We start from the raw sequence: 21498 nt of genomic DNA on the forward strand, positions 1-21498 counted from the left end.
CAGTGAGCCGAGATTGCGCCACTGTACTCCATCCTGGCGACAGAGCGATTCTCCATCTCAAAATAAATACATAAATAGCAATAAAAATAAAAAAAATAATTAGGAAGACTAAGCAGCCCCAGCGATAAGACCTCCTCAGAGCATTGTGCCTTCTTACGCAGTGATAAAGTAACCTTCCTTGAAGTGTATCAATCCATCACCAATCAACTTGCTGCAGCCTATGCACTGGTCTTGAATGGAAAACGTGGTGATTCTGCTAAAGCATCTCTGTCTTTCCCTGTGTGTGAAACCTTAACGTCTCTACTTTGGAACGCTGATCCCATTTATTTGGAGTTGATGTTTCCAGGTGGCTTTCTTCAAGCTTTGTGTTCACATTAACTCTGTACTTAATCATATATTTTAAATTTTATTATTTACTGCTGACATCAATTTCTGTCGTATGGTAGGCGCCTGACCAGAGAGGGCACCTGTCGCCATGTTGTAAAACTCACACTTGCCAAAAAGACATGGGTTAGGGTTTCTTCCCCTCCCTCGGGATGACGCTAGTTAGCTGACACAGATGGTCACCTCCATTACCAAGTAGAGCCAGGATGAACTATGTGTGACCAAGGGTGTTGTCAAGTCCTCTTCCCTGAGGACTGATTAGTGTTTATCTTGAAAATATGTCCTTAATGGGTTGTATAGAACAGTGAAGTTTCTTTCTCTCTTTTCAACCTCTTAGCTGTTTGCCTCTATTTCCCATCACATTCTGGTCTAAGGCTTATTGATTTATTTATTTAGAGACGGAATCTCGTTCTGTCGCCCAGGCTAGAGTGCAATGGTGCGATCTCGGCTCATTGCAAGCTCCGCCTTCAGGGTTCATGCCATTCTTCTGCCTCAGCCTCTCCGAGTAGCTGGGACTACAGGCGCTGGGCACCACGCCCGGCTGATTTTTGTTTGTTTGTTTGTTTGTTTTGAGACTGAGTCTTGCTCTGTCACCCAGGCTGGAGTGCAGTGGTGCTATCTCGGCTCACTGCCAACTCCGCCTCCTGGGTTCACGCCATTCTCCTGCCTCAGCCTCCCCAGCAGCTGGGACACAGGTGCACGCCACCACACCTGGTTAATTTTTTTGTATTTTTAGTAGAGACGGGGTTTCACCATGTTAGCCAGGATGACCTCGATCTCCTGACCTCGTGATCCGTCCGCCTCGGCCTCCCATAGTGCTGGGATTACAGGCGTGAGCCACCGCGCCCGGCCTCCCGGCTCATTTTTTGTATTTTTAATAGAGACCGGGTTTCGCCGTGGTCTCCATCTCCTGACCTCGTGATCCGCCCGCTTCAGCCTCCCAAAGTGCTGGGATTACAAGCGTGAGCCCCCATGCCCGGTCCTAAGGTTTATTTATTAACAAAATGGTTTTTATTTCTTTCTCTGTTATCGTCGTGGAGATGATTTCTCATCTGGGATAATATTTTTTAGTTTTCAATTATATTTTGTCAACATTTAAAAAGCAAAGTAAAGAATATTTCTTGGGCCAGGCATGTTGGCTCACGCATGTAATCCCAGCATTTTGGGAGGCTGACGCAGGCAAATAACTTAAAGTGAGGAGTTCGATACCGGCCAGGTCACCGTAGTGATACCCTGTCTCTATGAAAAATACAAAAATTAACCGGGCATCGTGGCACGCGCCTGTAATGCCAGCTGCTCCCGAGGCTGAGGCAGGAGAATCGCTTGAACCCAGGAGGCAGAGGCTGCATTGAGTTGAGATCTCGCCACTGCACTCCAGCCTGGGCAACAGAGAAATACTGTGTCTCAATAATAGTAATAATAATAATAATAATAATAAAGTAATAGATCTCTTCCACAAATGTGCTGGGACAACTAACTGGATATCCACATGGAAAAGAGTAATGTTGGATCCCTATGTCACACCATCAAAAATTTTATTTAAAAAAGTTTTGTTTTTTTTGTTTTTGTTTTTTTTAAAGGGAAAAGGCCCGGGCGCGGTGGCTCACGCCTGTAATCCCAGCACTTTGGGAGGCCGACGTGGGCGGATCACCTGAGGTCGGGAGTTCAGCCTGGCTAACATGGTGAAACCCTGTCTCTACTAAATAGACAAAATTAACTGGGCATGGTGGCGCATGCCTGTAGTCCCAGCTACTCGGGAGGCTGAGGCCGGAGAATCGCTTGAAACCAGGAGGCGGAAGTTGTAGTGAGCTGGGATCACGCCACTGCACTCCAGCCTGGGCGACGGAGTGAGACTCTGTCTCCAAAAAAAATAAAAAATAAAAAATAAAGGATAAGAGAGAGAGAGAGACTAGGAAGGGAGACCTGCCGCAGTGGGTGTTACTTTGTCGCCCAGGCTGGCTTGGGATCCCAGGCTCAGCAATTCTCTCCGTTGCTTCCTGAGTAGCTGGGACCTGAGGCTCCCGCCCCCGCGCCTCTGCTGTGTTTAAGCAGCAGGTGGGGACCTCACTCCTCCCTGGCCTAAGCACTCCGTCCCGCACCCCTGGCGGTGGCTTTAAGGAAGTCTCTGAAGCTGAGCTCAGGGTGGACTCTCCCTCCCTAGTGAATGGAGATAGAAAGGGAGAGGACATCTATTCTGTTCCGTGGGCCGTCACCATGACATCGTACGTGCCGCCCAGGCAGGGCTTTGCATTTCACATTCTAGTCTGCATCCCGGTTCCAGACAATGCCAGGGCTTTGGAATCATGCCTCAGACTTTCTGGCGCTCTCGCCTCCACAACCTGAAAACAGAGACGCCAGGAGCGAGGCTGAAAGACGCGCAAGTCCCGCCCCGGCCCCGCCCCGGCCCCGCCCTCTGCCGGTTCTAAAGGGCAAGGTCTCACCGCCTCGCGCCCCGCCCCTACCTCGCCCAGGCCCCGCCCACCTCCTCCCACCTCCCGCCCAGGCCTGGCTTCCGTCCTGCGCGCGGAGATTAACGCAAACCCGGAAGCGGATCGGGTGGAGTGAAGGTCACGTCGCCATGGTGAGTTTTGCTCTGTGTTGCATTAAGTCTCCGCTTCCCAGGTCCCCGCCGCTTCTGTCCCTGGGACGTGGGGTCCCCACAGACCTGGAAATTCTCGCCCGTCTTCCTTCGCCCAGAGCAAATTGAGACAGCCCAGTGAGAGGCCGGGTGTCGCTTCCTTTCGGGTTTAAAGTCGTCTGGAGGCTGGTCCCGTCCCGGGTCTGTCTGCTATAGGGCAATGTATACACTTTCTATTGCGTAGTTTTTCTGCTCAAAACCTTCTTCTGACTCTTCCCTCCTCGCGCTATTTAAAGTCCTCACCCACGAGGTGGATTCTTGCCCGGGGCGCGCCTCCCAGCCACCCCTCGTCGGCCCCTGGAGCGTCGCGCCGCAGCCCCAGTCCCAGGGAGGCCGCGTCCTCTGCCTGGTCCTGGGATCTTGCAGACCCCATCCTTCTCCCAAGGCGCCGTCCCCCCTCCTCCCACCTCCCTACTCGTGCCAGAGCCTGCGGCTCCCCAGGTCTCTCCTCCGCAGTCACCGCTTCCATTGAACCCACACCGGGAAGGACGCAGGGCCCTGTCCTGTGACACGGGGTCTTCTTGCCTGCCGAGCTCCAGCCCTTGGAAAACGCGCTCCTCCGGGATGCAGGCGTCTTACTCCAAACCCTCCTGCGATTGTGTGGGCCGAAGGGATCAGGAGACAGACAGAGAGCAGTAGAAAACCTGAGACAGAGAAAAAAAGAATAAGAAAGGCCCATAACAGATGGCAAAATAGAGGATTGGTGAGGGATATGCCAAGATATGGCGAAAGTGGAAAAAGAAAGCAACAAAATACCTAGGAAAGCAGGTGGAGAAAAGCAACTGGAGAAATGTAGAGAAAAGCTAGATGTACACAGAGATGAAGGACGGCAAGGTAGGGGGAGGGGCAGCAAAGAGGGAGGCTCATCAGAGTGAGGGAGAGGAGGAGGGGTTTGGAGCCAGGGCAGACAGAGCAGAGTGGTGCTGGTGTCAAGGAGAACCGAGGGAGAACCACAGCAGGGAGGACACCTGGGGATCTGGGGTGACACAGAGTGGGGACAGGGGAGTATATCAGGGAAGAGAGAATTTAACAGGGAGAGCAGAGGAGGCGCAGAGATGGGAGAAGAGGCAGAAACAGATGGAGATTGAGGACGATTGAAAGATTGGGGAGAAGGAGCAATAAGAGGTTAAATAAGTTGCGAGGATGGAGCAGAAGAGATGGAAGAGAAGGAATAGAGGGAAGAAGGGGATAAACAGCAGGAGAGGAGAGGGGTACAAAATGAAGAGCAGAATCCCAGGGAGAAAGAAAAGAAAACAAGAGCTAGAGAGAGAAGGGGGAGAATGAGAGATATGTACAGAATTAGGGAGGGAAGCGCAGTAATAAAGAAAGGGGGGCCAGGCGCAGTGGCTCACGCCTGTAGTCTCCACACTTTAGGAGACTGAAGCAAGGGGATTGCTTGAGTCCAGGAGTTCGAGACCAGCCTGGGCAACATAGTGAGACCCCTATCTCTGCCAAAAAAAAAAAAAAGGAAATAACGGGGCATAATCGTGTGCACCTGTACTCCCAGCTGCTCTGGAGGCGGAGGTAGGAGGATGACTTGAGCTCAGGAGGTCCAGGCTGCAGTGAACTGAGATCATGCCACTACACTGCAGCCTGGTCAACAGAGCGAGATCTTGTCTCAAAAGAAAAAAAGGGGCGAGAGACTGGGTTTAGATCAGTGGATGAGTTCATTGGATATGATTACTTGTGACATGTTGACTTCCCTGTATATAATCTAATAACTAAGAACTTGTTTAAATTATACAGATTGAGAATTTTAAAATTGGTGTCTATAAGACATGTACATTCTATAAATCTTGGCATCAGAGGTTATGTTCCACTTGGAATCCCTATTCAACCAGAGGGAAGTGACTTATTCAGTTGTGAATCACTGTCTTCCCTTTTCCTAGGATTGGGAGGATGTGGGGTAGAGAAGTGGGAAAAAAGTCGCTGTCTGTTATTACATAATACTTTTAATTTAATTAATTAAATGATATTTTGAGACAGGGTCTGACTGTATCACACAGGCTGGAGTGCAGTGGCGTGATCCTCTAACTGCAGCCTCTACCTCTTGGACTCAAGTGATCCTCCTACCTCAGCCTTCTGAGTAGCTGGGACCAGAGGCATGAGCCACCAAGCCCAGCTAGTTTTTATATATATATATATATTTTTTTTTTGTAGAAACGTGGTTTCACTATGTTCCCCAGGCTGTTCTCAAAACCCTGGGGTCAAAGGGTCCTCCTGCCTTGGCCTCCCAAATTACTGGGATTACAGATGGGATTACAGGGATGGCCCACCGTGTCTGGCCTACATAGCCCCCCCCTTTTTTTTTGAGAGGGAGTTTTGTTCTTTTTGCCCAGGCTAGCGTGCGATGGCATGATCCCAGCTCACCACAACCTCCGCTCCCTGGCTTCAAACAATTCTACTGCCTCACCCTCCAGAGTAGTTGGGAGTACAGGCATGCACCACCACGCCTGGCTAATTTTGTGTTTTTAGTAGAGACGAGGTTTCTTCATGTTGGTCCAGGCTGGACCACCTCAAGTGACCCGCTGCCTCGGCCTCCCAAAGTGCTGGGATTCCTGGCGTGAGCCACCACTCTCAACCCATGGTAGTTTTTAAAAGGGACATCAAGGCATGGTGGCTCACGCCTGTAATCCCAGCACGTTGGAAGACAGAGGTGGGTGGATCATGAGGTCAGGAGTTCAAGACCAGCCTGGCCGACACAGTGAAACTCAATCTCTACTAAAAAATACAAAAATTAGCCAGGCATGGTGGCAGATGCCTGTAATCCCATCTACTCAGGAGGCTGAGGCAGGAGAATTACTTGAACCCGGGAAGCAGAGGTTGCAGTGAGCCGAGATTGCATCACTGCATGCCAGGCTGGGCAACAGAGCTAGACTCCATCTGACAAAAAAAAAAAAAAAAAAAAAAAAAAAAGAAAAAGTAAGGAACATCAAAGTTGGGCGTGGTGGCTCATTCCTGTAATCCCAGCACTTTGGGAGCAAATCACTGAAGGTCAGGAGCTCGAGACCAACCTGGCCTACATGGTGAAACCCCGTCTCTACCAAAAATACAAAAATTAGCTGGCCATGTAGACATACGCCTCTAATTTCAGCTACTCCGGAGGCTGAGGCAGGAGAATTACTTGGACCCGGCTGGGAGGCAGAGGTTGCAGTGAGCCATGATCACACTACTGCACTCCAGCCTGGGTGACAGAGTGAGACTCCGTCTCCCCGCCCCCCAAAAAAAGAAAAATTAGCCGAGGGTGTAGCATGCGTCTGTAGTCCCATCTACTCAGGAGGCTGAAGCAGGAGAATCTCTTTAGGCAGGAGAATCATGCCACTACACTGCAAGCTGAGTGACAGAGTGTGACTTGGTCTCAAAAAACAAAAAAAGAAATAGCAATCAGCTCTTTAATGTCTCCCTTTATATAAGCAGTAGTCCTGGCCATGTTCGGTGGCTCACACTTGTAATTCCAGCACTTTGGAAGGCTGATGTGGGCGAATCACCTGAGGTCAGGGGTTCGAGACCAGCCTGACCAATATAGAGAAACTTGGTCTCTATAAAACTACAAAATTAGTGTGTAGGTGTGGTGGCGTGTGGCTGTAATCTCAGCTACTCGGGAGGCTGAGGCAGGAGAATTGCTTGAACCTGGGAGGCAAAGGTTGTGGTGAGCCAAGATCACGCCATTGCACTCCAGCCTGGGCAACAAGAGGGAAACTCCATCTCAATAAATAAATAAATTAATTAATTAATAATAAAAATAAAAGCAGTAGGCGTATTCACGTGTAGTCAACACCCATGACCAAATTCTCTCACAGGCACCATCGGCAGGAACATCCTATCAGAGAATAAGAACTCTGAACATCCCTTTTGGCCAATAAGAACATTCAGACCAGGGAGCCTGCATCATATTTTTGATGTTTTTATTGTGCAATTTGTTTTATGCAATGTTTTCTGTGATCTCAGTTGATAAATTTTCCCAGTACACATTCTGTGTTTTATATTTTACACACAGTTAACTAGATAACTAAGGGCAATGAATATATATAAAATTGCTGTATTGCCTGGTGTTATGTAACTGTACTTGTGACATCGTAATTGCACCCTCTGACACTGTCAGTTCTTATTCCTTTTAATGCTGTGTATTTACTTGAACGCATACATCAGAAGGTAGTGATCTTAACATGTATTTCAGTCTTATAGTGTGTGCTGGTGGTAAGTAGAAGTTGTGGCTTTTTTCTTGAGAGAGAATTGTTTAGAATTCTGCAGGCTGTATAAATGTAGTTATTATTTGCTTGCTGGTTTTATCATGGGTTAGAATAGTTTACTGATTAATGTTTAAGATTTCACATATGGCTTTTCAGTATATGATATGTAATGGAACTGACACACTGCACTTGTTAATTTCAATAAGTTCCTGTTCTGCATGGATATAGGTAATTTTATGACAGGTATTCAGAAAAAGGTTGTATTAACTTTTTTTTTTTTTTTTTTTTTTGAGATGGAATCTCGCTCTGTCACTCAGGCTGGAGTGCAGTGGCACAATCTTGGCTCATTGCAATCTCTGCCTCCCAGGTTCAAGTGATTCTTGTGCCTCTGCCTCCTGAGTAGCTGTGACTACAGGTGACCGCCACCACGCCTGGCTGATTTTTGGAAACTTTTCTTATCTTCTCTGTGCTACGATTATTTGATAATACAGAATTTCCATTGATTTTGGTTACCCTTACATAAGCTTCTGGTGGATTATTTACCAATATAGTATATTGTGTGGTCTTTTAGGATTTGTGTACAGTAGATATTGTGTAAATATGAAGGATCTATACTTTTCATGGATGTGACAGTGATATGTTTTTTGCAAACTGTGATACATTTTAGGGTCACAGTGGAAAAATACTCCTTACTTTAGGCTTACACATGTTTGTGCCCTGTCAGTGTTTTGTCATATTGGAAATAGGCTTCCATAGAAATGATTTGAAGTACATGTAATTGCCCTTTATTTATTAAAGAATCTTACTCCTTTTGTGTTCCTAAACTTTGAAGATCATGTTTGGGAAGTTCAAAATAAGTATCGTTTTTTGTGTCATATTTACACATTTCAGTATGTTTTACCTTCTGGACTTAATTGGAAACGTATTGGTGTTTATATTTTGTAGATATCTCTTCCAAATGCATGATGAAAAAGGTGGGAGGATCACTTGAGCCAGGGAGTTGAAGGCTGCAGTGAGCCCTGTTTTTGCCACCACACTCCAGCCTGGGTGAGTGAGCTACACCCTATCTCAAACAAACAAGCCAATAAATGAGAGGTATAATTCCTCCTTTGAAATTAAAGAAAGAGATTTTCTTTCCTTTCATCTCTTTTCTTAGGACATTTATTAGAAAATTTGCAAGTGCATTTTCTGTTTTCTGAGGTAGTATGTTTTCTTTCTTTTCTTTTGTTTAATTTTCTTTTATTTCCTTTTCTGTTCTTTTCTTTCCTTTCCAATGGAGACAGAGTTTCGCTCTTGTTGCCCAGGCTGGAGTTAAATGGTGTGATCTCGGCTCACTGCAATTTCCATCTCCCAGGTACATGAGATTCTACTGCTTCAACTTCCAGAGTAGCTGGGACTACAGGCTATAATGCCTGGCTAATTTTTATAGTTTTGTAGAGACGGGGTTTCACCATGTTGGCCAGGCTGGTCTTGAACTTCTGATATCAGATGATCCTCCAGCCTCGGCCTTCCAAAGTACTGGGATTACAGGTGTGAGCCACTGCGCCCGGCCCAGGGATGTATTTCTGAAGAACTTGGGAGCTCCTTGAAAGGCAAACAACAGCTGCGCGCAGTGGCTCACGCCTGTAATCCCAGCACTTTCAGAGGCCAAGGTGGGTCAATCCCGAGGTCAGGAGTTTGAGACCGCCTGACAAACATGTTGAAACCCTGTCTCTACTAAAAATACGAAGAAATTAGCCGGGCATGGTGGCACATGCCTGTAGTCCCAGCTACTCAGGAAAATTGTTTGAACCTGGGAGGCAGAGGTTGCAGTGAGCCAAGATTGTGCCACTGCACTGTAGCCTGGGTGACAAAGCGAGATTCCGTCTCAAAAAAAAAAAAAAAAAAAAAAAGGCAAACAAGATAGATTGTACCTGTGTCTCAGTAGGAAATTCAGTAATTCAAACATCAAATGATTCCAATTTAAAGCTATGGACATTTAAATAATTCTGAGCCTTGAGAGGAATGTGGTCATGCAACCAGAGTCTAATGGAATGCAGGTGCAACTTCTAGGAGTTTTCCTGGCTGACTGTCATGGCTCAAGCCTGTAATCACAACACTTTGGGAGGCCGAGGCTTCCGGATCACTTGAGGTCAGGATTTCAAAACCAGCTTGGCCAGCTTGGTGAAACCCTGTCTCTACTAAAAATAGAGAGAAATTACAGGCGCCTGCCACCATGCCCAGCTAATTTTTGTATTAGGCTTAGTGTTAGGGTTTCTCCCCTTCCCTCGGGATGAAGCTAGTTAGCTGACAGAGATGGTCACCTCCATTACCAAGTAGAGCCAGGATGAACTATGTGTGACCAAGGGCTTTTCAAGTCCTCTTCCCTGAGGACTGATTAGTGTTTATCTTGAAAACATGTCCTTAATGGGTTGTATAGAACACTGAAGTTTCTTTCTCTCTTTTCAACCTCTTAGCTGTTTGCCTCTATTTCCCATCACATTCTGGTCTAAAGCTTATTTATTAATGAAATAGTTTTTCTTTCTTTCTCTATTATCGTCGTGGAGATGATTTCTCATTTGGGGGAAGACTCTTTGTTTTTCAATTATATTTTCTCACATTTAAAAAGTGAAGTAAAGAATATTTCCTAGGCCAGGCATGGTGACTCACGAGTGTAATCCCAGCACTTTGGGAGGCCGAGGCAGGCGGATCACTTGAAGTCAGGAGTTCGAGACCAGCCTGGCCAACATGGTGAAACCCCGTCTCTACCAAAAATATGAAAGTTAGCTGGGCATGGTCGTGTGCGCTTGTAATACCAGCTACTCCAAAGGCTGAGGCAGAAGAATAGCTTCAACCCAGGAGGCAGAGGCTGCAGTGAGCCACGATCTCGCAACTGCACCCCAGCATGGGCCACAGAGAAATACTCTGTCTCAAAAATAAAAGGAAAGAAAAAAGTAAAAAAAAGAGAAAGTAATAGATCTCTTTCACAAATGTGCTGGGACAACTAACTGGATATTTACATGGAAAAGAATAATATTGGATCTCTATGTCACACCATGAAAAATTTTATTTAAAAACGGGTTAAAAAAAAAAAAAGGCTGGGCGGGGTGGATCACATCTGTAATCCTAGCAGTTTGGGAGGCTGAGGTGGGCGGATCACAAGGTCAGGAGATCGAGACCATCCTGGCTCACATGGTGAAACCCCATCTCTACTAAAAATACAAAAAATTAGCCGAGCGTCGTGGTGGGCGCCTGTAGTCCCAGTTACTCCAAAGGCTGAGGCAGGAGAATTGCGTGAACCCGGGAGGCGGAGCTTGCAGTGAGCCAAAACCGTGCCACTGCACTCCAGCCTGGGTGACAGAGCGAGACTCCGTCTCAAAAAAAAAAAAAAAAAAGAAAGAAAAAGAAAAGAAAAAGAGCGAGGGAGAGACGAGGGAGGGAGCCCTGCGGGAGGGGGTGTTACTTTGTCACCCAGGCTGGCCTGGACCCCCAGGTTCAGCGATTCTCCCGCCGCTGCTTCCTGAGTAGCTGGGACCTCAGGCTTCCGCCCCGTGCCCGCATCCCTGCTGTGTTTAGGCAGGTGGTGACCTCACTCCTCCCTGGCCTGAGCACTCCGTCCCGCATCCCAGGCAGAGGCCCTGGGGAAGTCTCTGAAGCTGAGCACAGGGTGGACCCTCCCCCCTGAATGAATGGAGAATAGAAGGGGAGGATTTCTGTTCTGTTCTGTGGGCCGTCAGCATGAAATCGTATATTCCGCCCCGGCAGGGCTTTGCATTTCACATTTTAGTTTGCATGCCCGTTCCAGACAATTCCAGGGCTTTTGAATCATGCCTCAGCCTTCCTGGCCGCTCTCATCTCCAAAAACCGAAAAAAAAAGGCGCTGGGTGCGAGGCGGAGAGATGCACAGGTCCCGCCCCGGCCCCGCCCTCTGCCGGTTCTAAAGGGCAAGGTCTCTCTGCCTCGCGCCCCGCCTCTACCCCGCCCAGGCCCCGCCAGACTGTTCGCGGGCCCCGCCCAGGCCTGGCTTCTGTCCTGGGCGCGCAAACCCCGAGGCGGATCGCGTGGAGTGAAGGTCGAACCGTGGCGCGTGAGTTTTGCTCTGCCTTGTATTAAGTTTGCGCTTCCCAGGTCCCTGGCGCGTCTGTCCCTGGAAAGTGGGGTCCCCACGGACCTGGAAATTCTCGCCTGTCTTCCTTCATCCAGAGCAAATTGAGATGTCCCCGTAAGAGTCCGTTCCGACCCCGGTCTTTCTGCTATAGGTCAATGTATACACTTCCTATCGCTTAGTTTTCCTGGTCAAAACCTTGTGCTGACTCCACCCACCCCGTTCTTTTTAAAGTCCCCGACCCGCGAGGTGGATTCCCGCCCTGGGCGCCTCCCAGCCTCTCCGTCTTCGGCCCCTGGAGCGAAGCGCTGTGTCCCCAGTCCTGGGGAGGCTGCGTCTTCTGCCTGGTCCTGGAATTCTGCAGGTGCCACCCTTGTCTTAAGGCGCCGTCGCCCCCTACATCCCCCCTCGTGGTGGGCCCTGCTGCTCCCCAATTCTTCACTTCGCAGTCACCGCTTCCCCTGAACCAGCGTAGGGCAGGTCCCAGCGGCTTGTCCTATGACACCGGGTATTCTTGCCTGCCCAGCTCCACCCCCCGGAAAATGCGCTTCTCCGCGATGCAGGTGTCTTACCCCAAACCCGCAGAGTGGTGCTGGTGGCAAGGAGAACAGAGGGAGAACCGCAGCAGGGAGGACACCGGGGGATCTGGGGTGCTAGAGAGTGGGGACAGGGGGGCGTAACAGGGAAGAGAGAATTTAACAGGGAGAGCAGAGGAGACGCAGAGATAAGAGGCGGTAATATATAGAGATTGAGGACGATCAAAAGATTGGGGAGAAGGAGCAACAAGAGGTTAAATAAGGACCAGGCGCTTTGGCTCATGCCTGTAATCCCAGCAGTTTGGGAAGCTTAGGCGGGCGGATCACCTGAGATCCGGAGTTCGAGACCAGCCTGACCAACATGGAGAAACCCCATCCCTACTAAAAATACAAAACTAGCTGGGCGCGGTTGTATATGCCTGTAATGTCAGCTATTAGGGAGGCTGAGGCCAGAGAATCGCTTGAACTTGGGAGGCAGAGGTTGCGGTGAGCCGAGATCGCACCATTGCACTCCAGCCTGGGCAACAAGAGTGAAACTCTTTCTCAAAAAAAAAAAGTGGTTAAATAAGTTGTGAGGATGGGGCAGAAGAGGTGGAAGAGGAGTAATAGAGGGAAGAAGGGGATAAATAGCAGGAGAGGAGAGGGGTACAAAATGAGGAGCAGAATCCCAGGGAAAAAGAAAAGAAAACAAGAGCTAGAGAGAGAAGGGGAGAATGAGAGATATGCACAGAATTAGGGAGGGAAGCACAGTAATGAAGAAAGCGGGGCCAGGCGCAGTGGCTCATGCCTGTAATCCCAGCACTTTAGGAGACTGAGGCAGAGGGATTGCTTGAGTCCAGGAGTTCAAGACCAGCCTAGGCAAAATAGACACCCCATCTCTTTCAAAAAGAAAGAAAAAATTAACGGGGCATGATAGTGTGCAGCTGTAATTGCAGCTACTCTGTAGGCGGAGGCTGGAGGATCACTTGAGCCCAGGAGCTCGAGGCTGCTGTGAGCAGAGATCATGCCACTGTACTCCAGCCTGGTCAAAAGAGCAAGACCCTGTCTCAAAAAAAAAAAAAAAAAAGGGTGGGGGACTTTGGGTACAGATGAGTATGTGAGTTCATTGGATATGATTAGTTGTGACATGTTGACTTCTGTCTATAAAATCTAATAACTTGTTTAAATTATACAGATGAGTTTGAGAATTTTAAATGTCCTATCTGTGAGCCATGTACGTTCTATAAATATTGGTATCAGAGGTTAGCTTCCACTTGGAATCCCTATTCAGACCGAGGGCAGTGACATTCAATTGTGGGTCACTCTTCCCTTTTCCCATGGTGGGGTAGGAAGTGGTGGGAAAAAAAAAATCGCTGTTATTACATAATACTTTTAATTAATTAATTAATATTTTGAGATAGGGTCTGGCTCTGTCGCTCAGCTGGAGTACAATGGCTTTATCTACTCTAACTGCAGCCTCGACCTCTTAGGCTCAAGCGATCCTCCCTCAGTCTCCAGAGTAGCTGAGACCACAGGTGTGAGACACCAAGCCCAGCTAGTAGGTTTTTTTTTCTTTGTTTGTTTTTTTGTAGAAACAGGGTTTCAGTATGTTTCCCGGGGTGGTCTCAAAATCCTGGGCTCAAAGGTTCCTCCTGTCTTGGCCTTGCAAAGTACTGGGATTACAGGGATGAGCCACCGCGCCCGGCCTACATACTAATTATTATTATTATTATTCTTAGTTTTTTGAGGTGGAGTTTCACTCCTGTTGCCCAGGCTGGAGTGTAATGGCACGATCTTGGCTAATGACTATCTCTGCCTTTAGGGTTGAAGCGATTCTCCTGCGATACTACCCCCTGAGTAGCTGGGATTACAGGCATGCGCCACCATGCCCTGCTAATTTTGGATTAGGAGGCCGAGGCAAGAGAATCACTTGAACCCAGGAGGCAGAGGTTGTGGTGAGCTGAGATCGCACCATTGTACTTCAGCGTGGGCAACAAGAGCGAAACTCCGTCTCAAAAAAAAAAAAAAAAAAAAGAATGGAGCAAAACAGGAGAGGGGCATAAAATGAGCAGAAGCCCAGGGGGAAATGCAGAAAAGAAACAGATGGAGAGAGAAAGTGAGAAAGGGCTATGTATAGAATGATGGAGGGAAGCAGTAATGAAGACGAAGGGGGACCCTGGGTGCAGATGAGCGGTGAGTTGATTGGATGTGATGATGAAGTGATGACGTGTTGTTTTCTGTTTATAATGTAACAAATTTAAAATTAGTTTAAATTATACAGATGAGAATGAGAGTTGCCAAACTCCTGTGTGTAAGTGTGCTGCATTTTATAATGATGGCGTCAGAGGCAGCTTCCCTCTGCAACCCCTCTTCAGCCAGAGGACAGTGACTTGACTCATTAGTTGTGGATCATCCTCTTCCCTTTTCATGGCTGGGGTCGGGAGTGGGGGAGAGAAGTAGGGTAAGAAGTGACTGAGTCTGTTACTATATGGAACGTGATGAAAGGAGTATTAAAAGTGCTTTTGTTCTCTTTTTGTAATTGGTTTCCTTTTTTCTAGTTCCTCCTCATTTCATTTTTTTTTTTTTTTTTAATTTTTGAGATGGAGTCTCTCTCTGTCATGCAGGCTGGAGTGGAGTGGAGCAATCTTGACTCACTGCATCCTCTGCCTCCTGGGTTCAAGGAATTCTCTGCCTCAGCCTCCCAAGCAGCTGGGATTATAGGCACCTGCAGCCACACCTGTCTGATTTTTGTATTTTTAGTAGAGACAGTTTTCACCATCTAGGCGGGACTTGTCTTGCACTCATGACCTTGTGATCCACCGCCTTGGCCTCCCAAAGTGCTATGATTACAGGCGTGAGCCACCACACTTGGCCTCAGTAATTGTTTTTTATTTTTTAATTTTAGTTTTAATTTACTTATTTTTGTTGTGGTGGTTTTTTGTTTTTTGTTTTTTTTTTTGATGGAGTTTTGGTCTTGTTGCCCAGGGTGAAGTGCAATGGTGCGATCTTGCTCACTGCAACCTTTGCCTCTGGGGTTCAAGTGATTCTCCTGCCTCAGCCTCCTGAGTAGTTATGATTACAGGCACACACCACCATGGCCGGCTAATTTTGTGTTTTCAGTGGAGACGGGGTTTCTCCATCTTGGTCAGGCTGGTCTTGAACTCCTGACCTCAGGTGATCCTCCCACCTCCGCCTCCCAAGGTGCTGGGATTACAGGTATGAGCCGCTACGCCCGGCCTTTGTTATTGTTTTGAGACACTTTTACTGTTTCCCACACTGGAGTGCGGTGGCAGGATCACAGCACTGTGCAGCGGCAACCTCCTGGGCTCAAGTGATTTTCCCACCTCAGCCTCCGGAGTAGCTGGGGCCACAGACACACCCCAGCAGGTCCGGCTAATGTTTAGATATATGTATTTATTTATTGAGACTCTCTGTCACCCATTCTGGAGTCTAGTGGCACGATCTCGTCTCACTGCAAACTCCGCCTCCTGGGGGTCAAGCGATTTTCCTGCCTCAGCCTCCTGAGTAGCTGGAGTTACAGGTGTGCCCCACTATGCCCTGCTAATGTTTGTATTTTTAGTAGAGACATAGTTTCTCCATGTTGGCCAGGCTGGTCTCGAACCCCTAACATTGTGGTCTTCCTGCCCCGGCCTCCCAAAGTGCTGGGATTATAGATGTGAGTCACCATGCCTGTCCTCATTGTTTTCAAAGTATGATATATTTTCAAATATTTCTCCTTTGGCCCAAGATTTCATTAGATCTTTATTTTTTAACCATTTTAAAATTGTTTCTCTATGAAATTTTTTTGAGTTTACATTGAGGTCTGTGTGCTTTCTAGTCTTTATCATATATCGAAAACATTTTCTACTATGTGATATATGTTATTAGGTTGTTTCAGTGTGTACTTGATAATGATATCAACGACCTTTTTTCTTTACCCTAACATGAAAATTTAGTTAAAGTAGCCTATTCCATTTTTTTTCTTATGTCATCTGAAAAAATGGTAATCTGTGAGCTTCTAAGTAAGTGTCCCCCTCAAGTCCCTCTGGTCCATAATACTCTCTACAGATGTTGAAGGATGGGCTGGATTGACTTGGAACCTTGGTTTAGCAGAGCCCATGTGTTCATGAGAAAAGCATTTGCTCAGATCTCATTTCTACAGCTGCCTCTTTTTCAGTGTTTTAAACACCTATTGCTATGCGTGCACAGTTGTGTGTATTTTGAACATTTTTCTGGGAGTGAGTAATGATATGTTTGGGATTAATGCCATCAGAACCTTACAACTCGAAAGAAGTTTCGTTTGCTCAGGTATATAAGATGGTCCTGGAATTTTTGTTTGTTTGTTTGTTTGTTTTTCTTTGAGATGGAGTCTCGCTCTGTCACCCAGGCTGGAGTGCAGTGGCATGATCTCAGCTCACTGCAACCTCTACCTCCTGGGTTCAAGCAATTCTTTTGCCTCAGCCTCCTGAGTAGCAGGGACTACAGGCCCCCGCCACCACGCCTGGCTAATTTGTGTATTTTTAGTAGAGACGGGATGTCACCATATTGACCAGGATGATCTTGAACTCCTGACTTTGTGATCTGCCCGCCTCAGCCTCCCAAACTGCTAGGATTACAGAAGTGATCCACCCCGCCCGGCCTTTTTTTTTTTTTTAACCGTTTTTAAATAAAATTTTTCATGGTGTGACATAGAGATCCAATATTATTCTTTTCCATGTAGATATCTAGTTAGGTATTACAAGGGTGAGTCACCGCTCCTGACTGGTATGGAAATTTTCTAGAGGAGGAAGACCAAGGCAGCCTATTGGCCCTTTCAGGCCATCACATGGGAATCAGCCACACGTCCTTCCTCCTCACCTCAGAGCATCGCAGAATAACTTGGTGAAATGTCTCCCACTGTGAGCCTCAGTGAGCCCACCTGTAACATAGAGGTGAGGAATAAGACTGGAAAAGCTCAGTCAGAGTGACACTGACCCCTGAAATGACTGACAAAATACAGTGTGTGGCTTTTCTTCTGGGAGAGGGTAGTGCTCAGTTTTAACTCGAATTTTAAAGGGATTCCAGTTCTCCAAATATTTAAAAAAAAAAAAACACAAGATGAGGAAAATCAGGGGATTAGACTCAAGTCACCTTGAACCTTATCATCTCACAGCTTTAACCCACCTACACGACTCCATGTCCCCTGCAGGCCTCGCACCTGAGCTCTATAATCCTGTGTCCAGTTGTCTCCTCAGCTCTCTCCTGGGACATCAAACAGGCATCCCCACCTTCAGGTGTCCACAAGTGGCTTTCTAAACCCCCAAACACATTTCCTTGCAGTCTGCACATCTCAGATGAGAGTGACTGTGTACTTCTGGAAACTTAGCCAAACTTGACAGCATGTATTTTAAATTTGGGAAATAAATTACTTTATTAGTAAGTGTTGTAATTTATAATATAAAGAGAAACTTAGATGTATACGTGAAAAGAGGGAGAAGATACATCACTTCCAATTTTTTTTTTTTTTTTTTTTTTGAGACAAATTTTCATTCTTGTGGCCCAGGCTGGAGTGCAATGCTACGATCTCAGTTCACTGCAACCTCTGACTCCTGGGATCAAGGGATTCTCCTGTCTCAGACACCCGAGTAGCTGGGATCACAGTCGACTTTCAAAATGCTTTTGGGTTGTGGGAGAAACATGTTTGAAGACCATGTTCCTATGGGTCTGTGCCCCCAGGACCTCTCTGACCTCATCTCCTACCTGTGCCCTCCTCTCTTCCACTGCTGCAGCCCCACGGGTCACTTTCCTTTTCCTGGGGCTGAGGTTGCTCCTGTCTCAGGGCCTTCACTTGAGCTGTCCCTCTCTCTAGGATGCTCTTCCCCTCAGCTGCAAGTGACAAGCAGCCTTTCTTTCCTAGGTCCTTCTTCTGATATCATCTTCTCCGGGTTTCCTTTGTGATCTCCCACAGCCCCCATTTGACATTGCAGCTGTGAAACCAGAAAATCTTACAGAGATCAGTTAATTTAGAAAGTTTATTTGGCCCAAGGTGGTTGGGGCAGAGTTTAATTTTATACGTTTTATGGAGACATGAGACATCAATATATGTAAGAAGTACATTGGTTTGGTCTGGGAAGGCGTGACAACTTTAAACAAAGGCAGGAAGACTTGAAGCAGGGAGGCGGCTTTTAGGTCACAGAGAAATGAGGCACAAGTAGTTGCAATCTTTTGAGTTTCCTTTTTTTTGAGATGAAGTCTCATTTTGTCACCCAGGCTGGAGTGCAGTGGCACGATCTTGGCTCACTGCAACCTCTGCCTCCTGGGTTCAAGTGATTCTCCTGCCTCAGCTTCCCAAGTACATGCCCAGATCTTTTTTTTGGAGGGGGGAGGCTTTGATCAGGGATGAGTCTGTGCCATAAAGGGGGCATCAGTGCAGCCCAGGTCCCCCCTGCTGCCTCGTGTGTGGCGGCTTCTCCATGAAGGGAGTGAGATCTGAAGACCGGGGTCAAACATACACTTGTAGGTCTTCCTGTGGGACTTTCTTACCTCTGCATGATCTCTGGTGCAGTGGGCAGTGGGGGACTTCTTTCTACAGGGTGACATCTCCCGGTTCATGTGGTTTTGTCACAGGAAGGGAGTGAGTCATTTCTAACATGAAGTCTTACTTTTTTTCACGTACAGGATTGATTTCTAAAGACTCCTGTTACGTGAGGAAGCAGCTCAGAAGAGGAAAGGAAAGGAGCCAGGCATGGCTCTTCCTCAGGTGAAGTGATATTCCTCTGTGGATTAATCTGTCTCTTTCCTTTCTGAAATGCCAGGTATTGTAGCAGCCAGTCTTTTCTGAGTCTGAAGCATTTTGCCTGACACGTTCGCTCGCACTCACCCATGCCTGCCCTCAGTTCCTCTCAGCTGCTCTGAGATTCCATCTCCTGTGACCCAGTGACATGAACTTGGGAAGAGGCTCCCCTGGGCATGGTCCTGGGAAGGGCTCACACCCAGACATGGATAAACATGGGGTGTGGGCCCGTTGATGTCAGTGCTGCTGGGCAGCCTGGATTGTTCAGGGGCCACATCTGGATGTCAGCTCAGAGAAACTACATATGAAATATGTATGTTAATGTGCCCAGATATGTGGTAAATTCTGGGAGAGGAGACAAATAAGAGGAGATATTTTGTATCTGATTTGGTAATGCATTTGAAGCCACACTAGTAGATCAAGATGTCTCTGTGTCCACATTTTTTTTTTTTTAAGAGACAAGATGTTGGTCCCAGTGCAGTGGCTTACACCTGTAATCCCAGCATTTTGGGAGGCCAAGGCAGGAAGATCACTTGAGGTCAGGACTTCGAGACCAGCCTGGCTAACATGGTGAAACCCCATCTCTACTAAAAATACAAAAATTAGCTGCATGTGGTGGTGCATGCCTGTAATCTCAGCTACTCAGGAGGCTGAGGTAGGAGAATCACTTGAGTCCAGGAGGTGGAGGTTACTGTATGCCGAAATTTTGCCACTGCACTCCAGCCTGGGAGATGGAGCGAGACTCTGTCTCAAAAGAAAAAAGAGAGAGAGAGAAGGTGTCGCTCTGTGGCTTAGTTCTGGAGTACAATGGCACAATTCAGAGTTTACAGCAGCCTCAAACTCCTGAGCTCAACTAATCCCTACTGTAGCCTCCCAAAGAGCCTGAATGATAGGCATGGGTCACCATATGTATGTGTGTATATTATGTATGTATTTATTTATTTTAAGATGGAGTCTCAGTCAGCAAAGCTGGAGCGCAGTGGTACGATCTTGGCTCTCTGCAACCTCCCCCTCCCAGTTTCAAGCAATTCTTCTGCCTCAGCCTACCAAGTTGCTGGGACTACAGGCATGCACCACCACACCCAGCTAATTTTTGTATTTTTAGTTGAGACGGGGTTTCATCATGTTCGTTATGCTGATCTGGAACTCCTGACCTCATGATCTGCCTATCTCGGACTCCCTAAGTGCTGAGATTAAAGGTGCACACCACCATGTCAGGCCTTATTTTTTATATTGTATTTTTATTTTGTTGTCTAGGCTGGAGTGCAGTGGTGCAATCAAAGCTTGCTTTAGCCTTGATATCCTGGCCTCAAGTGATCCTCCCCTCTTGGTCTCCCAAATTGCTGGCATTCCAAATGGGAGACAGCCAGCTTGGCTGGACTGTGCACATTTTTGAGATGGAGTGTCGCTCTGTTGCCCATGTTGGATTGTAGTGGCGGCATCTCAGCTCACTACAACCTCTGCCTTCTGGCTTCAAGCAATTCTTTTGCCTCAGCCTCCTGAGTATCTGGGATTACAGGCATTCGCTGTCACGCCTGGCTAATTATTTTGTATTTTTAGTAGAGATGGGGTTTCACCGTATTGGTCAGGCTGGTCGAACTACTGACCTTATGATTTGTTCACCTCGGCCTCCCAAAGTTCTGGGATTACAGGCCTGAGCCACTGCACTTGGCTAAAGTCTGCACTTTTAATGACTGTCAATGCAATGGAAAGTGGAGATAGGCATCAGTGGTACAGGATGCTTTATTACATCATTGATTTTATTTTATTTTTAAATTTGTTTTGAGTTGAGTCTCTGTTGTCCAGGCAGGAGTGCAGTGGGGTGATTTTGATTCACTGTAGCCTCTGACTCCCAGATTACAGTGATTCTGTTGCCTCAGCCTCTCCAGTAGCTGGGATTAGAGGTGGGCCACCACGTGGGTAACGCCATGATGTGACGTGTGTGCATGAATACATGGGTGGATAAGCCCATGGTTTATGTAGAAAACACAACATTTGCAGTAAGTTTTATTTTTTATAATAATTGTAATGATTTTAAGTATTTTTCATTGTTGTCAACTATCACAATAATGAGTTAATGGTAAGATGGGGCCGGGCCCGGTTGCTCACACCTGTAATCCCACCACTATGGAAGGCTGAGGTGGGTAGCTCATGACGTCAGGAGTTCAAGACCATCCTGGCTAAGATGGTGAAACCCTGTCGCTGCTAAATATACAAAAATTAGATGGATGTGGTGGCAGGTGCCTCAAATCCCAGCTACTGGGGAGGCTGAAGCAAGAGAATTGCTTGAACCTGGGTGGCACAGGTTGCAGTGAGCTGAGAGATTGTGCCACTGTATTCCAGCCTGTGCAATAGAGTGAGACTCCATCTGGAAAAAAAAAAAATAAGAAGTATTGGGAAGGATTATATGTATGCCTGTGTGTGTCCATTCAGCGACCTTGTAGGATGATCCATGTTCTTACCCTGGGACCTTTATCACATTCTCTGCACTAGATAAACCCGTGTCAGTTTAGTTTAAAGCTGTATCTGTTACTTCAGCATTTATATTCAAATGTGAATCCCAGACATCTGGATTCAGTGCTTGTGTTGACATTTTTAGCTATTTGATTTGTGGTAATTTTCCTAGTATGTGTGATGCACTTGTGTCCAAGTACAGATCTTTCTTCATGGGACAGTATGTTATTTTATGGCTTAAGACATGGGAAGCACTTAGAACAGTGTATAGCACATGGGAAGCATTCAAAAATGTTAGTCACGGCTATTGCTGTCATCATAACAGTGTTTTTTTTTTTTTTGGAGACAGAGTATTGCTTTGTCACCCAGGCTGAAGTGCAGTGGCATGATATTGGGTCATTGCAACCTCTGCCTCCTGGTTTCAAGCAATTCTCCAGCCTCAGCCTCCCAAGTATCAGGGA

General features: G+C 47.0%; 1 protein-coding gene across 2 annotated transcripts in view; it reads left to right on the forward strand.

Annotated features, from left to right (window-relative positions):
- Positions 1-2716: 2716 nt before the first annotated feature.
- The window catches only part of ZNF808 (zinc finger protein 808), a 36780-nt gene continuing 17998 nt past the window's right edge, over positions 2717-21498 (forward strand). Inside the window, exons 1-3 of one of the 2 annotated variants that reach the window (XM_034944494.3) lie at positions 2717-2965; positions 8158-8259; positions 18469-18550. In XM_034944494.3, the coding sequence (XP_034800385.3) occupies positions 18536-18550 (15 nt within the window). In that variant the 5' untranslated portion in view covers positions 2717-2965; positions 8158-8259; positions 18469-18535. The remainder of the gene's footprint in view (positions 2966-8157; positions 8260-18468; positions 18551-21498) is intronic. The other variant, XM_055103828.2, reaches the window with a different exon arrangement.

Source organism: Pan paniscus, chromosome 20 (assembly GCF_029289425.2).
Source record: "Pan paniscus chromosome 20, NHGRI_mPanPan1-v2.0_pri, whole genome shotgun sequence".
Classification (NCBI taxonomy): Eukaryota; Metazoa; Chordata; class Mammalia; order Primates; family Hominidae; genus Pan; species Pan paniscus.